General features: G+C 47.4%; 1 protein-coding gene across 1 annotated transcript; it reads left to right on the plus strand.

The window, feature by feature from the left end:
- The first annotated feature begins 1492 nt into the window (after nt 1–1492).
- On the plus strand, nt 1493–7597 carry LOC101340776 (CD177 antigen-like). The gene is made up of 6 exons (XM_004388810.1): nt 1493–1525; nt 1873–1930; nt 5234–5398; nt 5649–5831; nt 7054–7176; nt 7398–7597. The coding sequence occupies exons 1-6, from the start codon at nt 1493–1495 to the stop codon at nt 7595–7597; spliced, it is 762 nt and encodes a 253-aa protein (XP_004388867.1).
- The last annotated feature ends 695 nt before the right edge of the window (nt 7598–8292 follow it).

An 8292-nucleotide genomic window follows, 5' to 3' on the forward strand; every position in this document is an offset into this window, starting at 1 on the left:
CCCTTTAGTATTTCTGTAATTTTGGTTTGGTTTTTGCAAATTCCCTAAACTTCTGTTTATCTGGAAATGCCCTAATTTTGCCATCATATTTGAGAGACAGTTTTGCTAGATACATAATTCTTGACTGACAATTTTTTTCCTTCAAGGCTTTATATATGTCATCCCATTGCCTCCTTGCCTGTATGGTTTCTAATGAGTAGTCTGAGCTTAGTCTTACTGACTCTTCTTTGTAGATGACTTTTCATTTATCCCTAGCCACTCTTAAAATTCTCTATCTTTGATTTTGGCAAGTTTGTTTGTAATATATTTTGATGACTTTCTTTTGGGATCTACCTTATGTGGGGTTCGATGAGCATCTTGGACAGATATCTTCTCCTCTTTCATGATATCAGGGAAGTTTTCTGCCAACAAATCTTCAACAATTTTCTCTGTCTTTTCTGTTATCCTCCCCCACTTCTTGTACTCCAGTCACTCGTAGGTTATTCCTTTGGATAGAGTCCCACATAATTCTTAGGGTTTCCTCATTTTTAAAAAATCTTTCATCTGATTTTTCCTCAAATAAGTTGGTGTCAAGTGCTTTATCTTCAATCTCACTAATTCTGACTTGCATTACCTCAATTCTGCTCTTATGACTTTCTATTAAGTTGTCTCATTTTCAGATTTTATTGTTAATCCTCTGGATTTCTGATTACTATCTCTCTGTGGATTCTTCCAGCCTGTTAAATGTGTCATTATGCTCTTCTCTAATCTTCTTAAGTTCCTCTATTGCTTTGTGTGTATGTTCCTTATATTGTTCTTCATTTTACATGATCTCCTTCCTGATCTCTTGAAGAGTTCTGTATATTAATCTTTTGTATTCTACCTCTGGTAACTCCAAGAAATTCTCTTCCTCTGGAAAATTTCTTGATTCTTTGTTTTGGAAACTTGCTGAAGCCATCATGGTCTGCCTTTTTATGTGATTTGATATTGACTGTTGTCTCCTAGCCATCAATAAGTTATTATATTTATTTATTTTATGTTTGCTTACTGTGTCCTAGCATCTTGTTTTGTTTTGATATGCCCAAATAGGTTGCTCCTGTGAGCTAGTTTGACTATTGGCACCTTTGAAGCTCTTATGTCCTGTCACCAGGTAGTTAGATTTGTTACTAGGTATGTAAGCCCAGGAGTCTCTTTACTTTTCTTGTATGGATTCATCTCAAGTGTCCAGGTAGTCAGTCACCAAGTGTGTGGTGCAGGCTCTCACCTACAGTCTTAGAGAGGCATGGGTGATTGGTGTAGGCACAGGTATTTGGCTGCAGTAGAGGGTCATGTGCTGAGTAAGTCAGGGGACTGACTGTTGCCCCTGAGTGTCTGGGAGGAAAACATGTCCCTGTTCCCTACAGAGCATAGTTGAGTGAGTTTTGCAGCTGGACCATGGGCACCCAATGCTGTTGGCTGTAAGGACTGGGAGGCACCACCCATTCTTAGATCGCTGTCAAGGTAGCTACGTGGCATGTGTGGAGCCAGTAGTCCTCAGGCCCCTGATGTGGGTAGGTGAGGACCCTGCTTAATGGGCAGAGCAGTGTGAAATGTCACGAACCTCCCACCATATAGCTGGTACAGTTGAATTTAGGCCTCTGGTATATACCCTGTTTTACTGTGATAATGAGGGCTTATGCTGTTGAAATGGGCCCATGGAGGTCTATGCAAGGATGAAAGACATTCAAAGTCCATGGACCCCTTATGCCCGTGCCTAGGTGAAAGAGCTGTGCCTACTCTGATTTCCTGGCTTAGGGGAGCTGTCAAATTATTTTTTCCTGTTTGTTAATTTGTTTCCTCTCCAAGGCCAGGAGAATGGCTCAGGGCAAGTGACCCGTCCTACTTCTGGCCCAGGGGAGTTGGCAGCTGCTGAAGCTGGCCCAAGACCTGGTGCAGAATGGGGAGTGTGCAGGTAAATGGGAGAGAGGTTTTTCCCAAAGGGGGTGTTTTTTGATCCACGTGGTAGGTCAGACACATGTATTTATTTTTTGCCAATTGAGCGTCTCTTTTCACTGGTTATGGAGGCTAGAGTAGACTCTCTGCCGCTTGGTGTCTCCCGATGTGGAAAACGCCTCCTGAGGGCCACTGCTTGCCTCACCAAGCATGCAAGCCTATCCAGCCTGAAGGGAGCTGCTCCTGCTGGGTCAGGTCTGGAAAGTCCTTGCTGCTTCTGAACCATCTCTGCCTCCCCCTGCCACTCAGTATGATTCCTTAATTTTGCCTTTGATCTACAAGACTCTTAGATTGTCATATATAATCAATTCACTTGTTTATTCAGGTCTTTGTTGTAAGAGGGACCACAGGAAAAGTCTGATTACTCTGTCATCTTGGCCTCACCTCTAGCAACCTAGTGCTGGCAGTGCTGTGGGTGAATATCTTAGAACTCTTAACCACAGAACTCTATGGCATCAGTAATAAACAGTAGTGTTATGAAGTTAGGAAGTTGGTATTTCTTATATACTCATATCTATCTCCTGCAATAACTAGCCAAAAAACATTTGTTATGAAGTTGGTATTATTAGAATATGTAGGACTCTTGAGAGAAAGAAAAAACCAAACCCATTGCCGTCAAGTCGATTCTGACTCGTCGTGACCCTATAGGACAGAGTAGAACTGCCCCATAGGGTTTCCAAGGAGCAGCTGGTGATTTGAAGCTGCCAACGTTTTGGTTAGCAGCTGTAGCTCGTCATAGCTCTTAACCACTGCACCACTAAGGCTCTGGGGAAGGCTACCTTAATATTCTGACTCAGTCTTATAATGTCTGGTCCCTGCCTTCCTTTCCACTCTCATCTCCTGTCATTTTCCCTTCTGCCCACCTGCTTTCTTTCTAATCTTCTCATAAGTCAACCTTGATCCCACTTCAAGGCCTTTGCACCTGCTCTTCCCTTTGCCTGGAATGCTCTTCCCACATGTCTTTCCATGGCTGGCTCTTTTCATTCTGCTCTCAGCTCAAATGTCACTTCTTCAGAGAAGTCCCCTCAATCCCCTTCCAGCTGAAGCAACCAGCTCAGTCACTTGCTTTCACGTCACCTGATTTTTACTCTCTGCTTAAAAGTACCCAACACCATCTAACATTTTTCTTGTTTGTGTGTTTGTTTAGTGTCTATTTCTCTCGTTAGGCTGTGAGCTCTACAATTAGTAGCCCAGCAACTAGGAAATTGCCTGGCACTACGTCCAGCCTCAGTAAATATTTGTGGACTAAAACAAGACGTTTAATTGATTGTCTATGACTTATATGTGTCTTAGCAACCCTTACTCTCCCTCGTCTTCCAGGGACAGTACTTCAGGTCTGCACAACTCCAGAGGGCACCATTCACAATGTGAGTCATTGAGGAGAGGACAGTGTTCTGCAGTGCACAATCTCTCAAATCTTAGTAGTGGCTTTGTCTTTCGCTAGTCATTAATCCATTCATATAAATATAATGTTTTTTGAGCATCTACTACATGCAAAGGTGGTGGTGTAGACACAGTGGGGATGAGACAAACGTGTCACTGCCTGTGTGGCAAATATTAACCTGGCAAACACAGATGAAACTAGAATAGATAAATGTGTTATAAATCAACATATAATTGCAGGTTACAAATTAATTTCTGTTTCTTCTCTATCCTTGTTCTCACCTGCTCTTTTCTCTCTCCCATCTCTTTCTTATATACTCATATCTATCTCCTGCAATAACTAGCCAAAAAACAAACAAAAACCGAAACTGAATGCTGTCAATTTGATTCCAACTCATGGCAACCTCTTGGGACAGAGTAGAACAGCTTCACAGGGTTTTCTGGCTGAAATCTGGCAGATTGCCGGGCTTTCTTCTGTGGCATCCCTCAGTGGGTTTGAGCCACCACCCTTTAGGTTAATAAATGAGCGCAAATCACTTGCACCACCCAGGGACCTTGGTGTCACTAGCGGATACCCTTTATTCTTTCCTGTCTTCCTTTCACCCATCGATGTGCTGGCAGTGGCTCAATAGGCTTACAGAACTCAATTGTTAAATATTTACGAATTTTGTGAGCTGTTTGTTAAATTGTAGTTAGCTTAAAGTCAGACGTGGTAGGAGTATTTACACTACAGAAATAGGCCAAGACTACAAAGCAAGATTTGTTGTTGTTTTTCTGAGAAGCTGGCTTTCTAGCATGCCATCGCTCTCACCTCTCAGTTTCTGGGAAGGACACTTTGCTTTGTCAAGGAACACCCCACCCTAGTTCTTCAATGTCTAGTCACTCTCCAAGGAACACCCTAATTCTTCAATGGCTAGTCAGTCTCCAAGGAACACCCTAGTTCTTCAGTGGCTATTCAGTCTCTACTACCCTCCTCTCCCCATGGCATACCCCAACTCCTTCCAGAGTGGTAGAGAAGTGGTGACCCTATGGCCTATGTTGTGCTGTGAGGGGAGAGAGCAGAAGAAGAGAAAGTGTGAGAGAAAGGCTCGAAAAGAGGAATAAAAGGGAAAGCAGTACAGGAAAGAAAGAGAAAGAAAAGGGAAGGAGGAAGTCAATGGGGACAGAGATTGGGACAGAGAGAATATAGGTATCAGCCAATGCCACCACATGATTTCCTCACAGGCAATCAGGCGTTTCCCCACCTGGGGCCAGAATGTGACCAGGGTTCCATGAGAGCTGAGGAAACCACCTTCCTAAACTACCCTGAAACAGGGCAGAGGTGGGGACCCACGTATGTGGGTTGAGTAGGACAGGGGACTGGGGATGTAGACTGGTATGGCCCGGGGCCAGGATGCCTCAGTTTCTAATTATTATTGAGTATGGGGGACCAGATTTCTGGGTCTAGGGAGGAAGAAGCTAGGAGTCTGAATTTCCAGATTTCTGAGTCTTAGAAGGAGGCTTCTGGACTCCTAGGTCTGAGGAAGGAGTGGGCTGGGAACCTGGACTCCTGTGTCTGAGGGAGGCAAAGAGGCCCCAGATTCTAAGCCTTTCAAGCAGTTGCAGACTCAGAGGGAGGGGCTAGGACTTTGTTTAGCAAGGCCTGCACTTAGTTATCCCTTTCCTGGACTGCCTTTGATATGATATGTTATAAAAGAACTGTGATTTCCCAAGAGAAAGAGCAGGTGCCAGCATTCTAGCTGCAGATTGGCCATGAGTCCAGTCACCCTACTGGCCCTCCTGGGGGTCACCCTCACCCTGTCCCATGAGTGAGGACCCACTCCCAGAGGCCGGTAGCTAGAGGATCTCCCTCAGAAAGGAGTAGAGGAGCCCTGCTAAGATGGATTTGATTCTCCCATTCCAGGAATCCAGGCCCTGACCTGCCAGAAGGGGACACTGAACTCTGTGTATAATGCAACTGAACTTCCCCTCCGGTGGACTACTGGCCAGGAAGACTGTGAGGAAGGCTGGGGTTGCCAAGACACACTGATGCTCATTCATAATGGTGAGAAGGCCCAAGGGCCACAGTCCTCAGCCCTCCAGGCCAACACCCCTGCCCAGCCCTGCAGGCATCTGTGTAGGAACTCAGGAGACCCCTTCTCCATCACCAGAGCTGCTTCCCCTCCCCAGCAGGAGCAACTGGGAGCGAGGGAGTAGGGAATGCCCAGTCACCTTCTCTGGAGCCTCTCTCCCCTATGCCAGGACCCTGGAGTCCTGATCCATGCCCGCCTGTCAGCCTCCTTTCTCCTGCCTAGGACCCCAGGTGAATGTAGTGATCACCAAGGGTTGCACTCAGGCTGAAGACCAAGAGGCCCGTGTCACGGAGCACAGGGCCGGCCCGGGCCTCTCCATCATCTCCTACACCCATGTGTGCAGGAAGGCAAACTTGTGCAATGACCTGGCCAACAGTGTGCCCCTCTGGACCCCATCCTCCACAGGTAAGGGAGGCAGGAAGCAGAGGAGGGAAAATGGGCTGTAGGGCAAAAGGGAGCAACAGGGCTGAGGGAGTGGAGATGAGTGTAGAGGGGCTGCTTATTTAGAATCATTGCCTCCAAACCCTCCCCTACTAACCACTTCACCACTAGCTCCCACCCCCCATGGTCTCTCCCCTGTGCCTGGCTCTCTCCCCATTTTCCCTTTTTCACTCACTTCTCCCCCACTGGCTCCCCACTCCATCTGCTTGCCCACTGTATTGCTCACTCAGCAGCTCCCTTGCTCACCTGCTCATGGCTCCCTCCATCTCTCCCTTGATTGCTCCTGGCTTGTTCACTCACTCCCTGGCTTTCACCTGCCCTACTCATGCACCCCCAGGACTCCTCTAGCCCAGCTTCTTCTAAGGGCCCCAAAGCAGTAAAGTGTCTTGCTTCTCTGATGTGAAACTGACCTCAGACTGGCTGTGATGTAAGCTGGGCATTTTGCATGCTCCTTTTTTCTGTACTGCTAGGTTGGGCCCACTAATACTTTATTTTTTTTTAAATTTTTTTATTTTTTGCATTTTGTTCTTCCTAAGTGAGCCTAGCCTATAACTTTCCCCCACCATTCTTGTCTGGTATTGCTATGGACAGTACGTGAGCTTTATGAATCGCATTTGGAGGGCTGTGTTCTGCAGTTTTTCTACTTTTTGGAATATTTTGTGAATGTCTTGTCTTCTTTGACCATTTAGTAGAACTTGCAGGCCATGCACTTGTTCCTTCCAGGGCACCTGTTCCCTGCCCTGACCAATGTGTCTGTGTGAGGTCTCAGAAGCCCCCTCCTCTGCCCTGTTCACTCCCACCACACCCAGATGTGGGACCCCAGCACCACCCCTGCCCTGACAATCCTGCCTGTGTCTGACCCCAGAAGGCCTCTCCTGTGCCCTGCACACCCCCATCACACCCTATCTGGGACCTCAGTGCCACCTCTCTGCCTTGACCTCCTCTGCATTCAGGCCCCAAGTTCTCCCCAGATCTCTTTTTCCCTCTCTCCCTTGCTCTCTCATTAACCATGCATCTTTAGTTTTCCACACTCTGGGCCTGTGTGAGAGAAAAGGAGGGGGGATGTTCCTGGAGATTCAGGAGGTCTACTTTGGGTCCGGCAAAAGAGTGGTGGAGAGAAGGCATCTGACCCAAACTGAGATCCCCCTCAGTCCCCCTCACACTCTCACCTCCTCAGCTGCACCAGCCCCAGAAGGCACGCAGTGCCCCACCTGCTTGTCAAGAGATGAATGCAAAGAAAGCGGGACTGAGCTCCCCTGCCCAGCAGGGCTCAGGCATTGCTACAATGGCATCCTCCTGCTCAACGGAGGTATGTTGCTGGAGACATTGGGGTCCCTGAGGGTGCAGGTCCCCAGTGGGGAGATCTGAAGTCTAAGTTGTGAGTCTCTGGGGGAGGAAGGGTAAACCAAAGCATGGGTCCCAGAAGGAGGGTGGGACTGACTTCCTGGAGCTTAGCTTCCCTCTGAGGTTTGAATGGTCCTAACTTCAATGTCTGACTCTTCCTCTCTCCCTCTCTTCCCCTTTCCACAGGAGGGATCTCCACCAGTCTGAGAGTGCAAGGGTGCATGGCCCAAGGAGGCTGCAACCTGCTTAATGGGACCCAGGAAATCGGGCCCATAAGGGTGAGAGAGAAGTGCAATCCTAAGGGTGAGTCTTACACCCAGGAGAAGAGGCCCTGCCCTGTGCTGCAGCCTTGGGGTGTGACGCTGTTGTTGTCGTTTGCCATCTAGTCGATCCTGACTGATAGCAACTCCACGTGACAGAGTAGAACTGCCCCATAGGGTTTTCTAGGCTGTAACCTTTACGGGAGAAGATCACCAGGTCTTTCTCCTGCAGATCTGCTGGATGGGTTTGGACTGCCAACCTTTTGGTTAGCAGCTGAGCACTTGACCGTTTGCTCCACCAGCGCGTCCTTTGTTAAAGTAGGGGACATTCAAACCCATCACATGAAAGCCAGCAACTACAATACTTTAGAAGTTTATCATTGACCCCAACAAAAAAACCAAACCGCTTGCCATCGAGTCAATTCCAACTCATAGTGTAGTGACCCTATAGGACAGAGTAGAACTGCCCCACAGGGTTTCCAAGGAACGGCTGGTGGATTCGAACTGCCGACCTTGTGGTTAACGCCATAGCTCTTATAGAGTAACAGAATTATTTAAAATATGTCAGTAAAGGTTTAAACTCAGCCTGTTTGGGTTGTTCAAACCGCACACATTAAAGGTTTGGCCCTTGACCAGCTCCTGGGAGGTAACCTCAAAGTCTTTGGAATATGCTGCCTGATAAGAGTATCTCTGTTTACTTGGGGACCTTGGACCATGCCAAACAGTGTATGCTAATATGTGATTTATAGTGGGGGCCTTGGGTCACCAGTATCAACTTGACCTCTGGAGGAGCTGGAGATTACAACTAGCCATACAGACGG

The sequence above is a fragment of the Trichechus manatus genome, unplaced genomic scaffold (genome assembly GCF_000243295.1).
Source record: "Trichechus manatus latirostris isolate Lorelei unplaced genomic scaffold, TriManLat1.0 scaffold00216, whole genome shotgun sequence".
In the NCBI taxonomy this organism is placed as follows: Eukaryota; Metazoa; Chordata; class Mammalia; order Sirenia; family Trichechidae; genus Trichechus; species Trichechus manatus.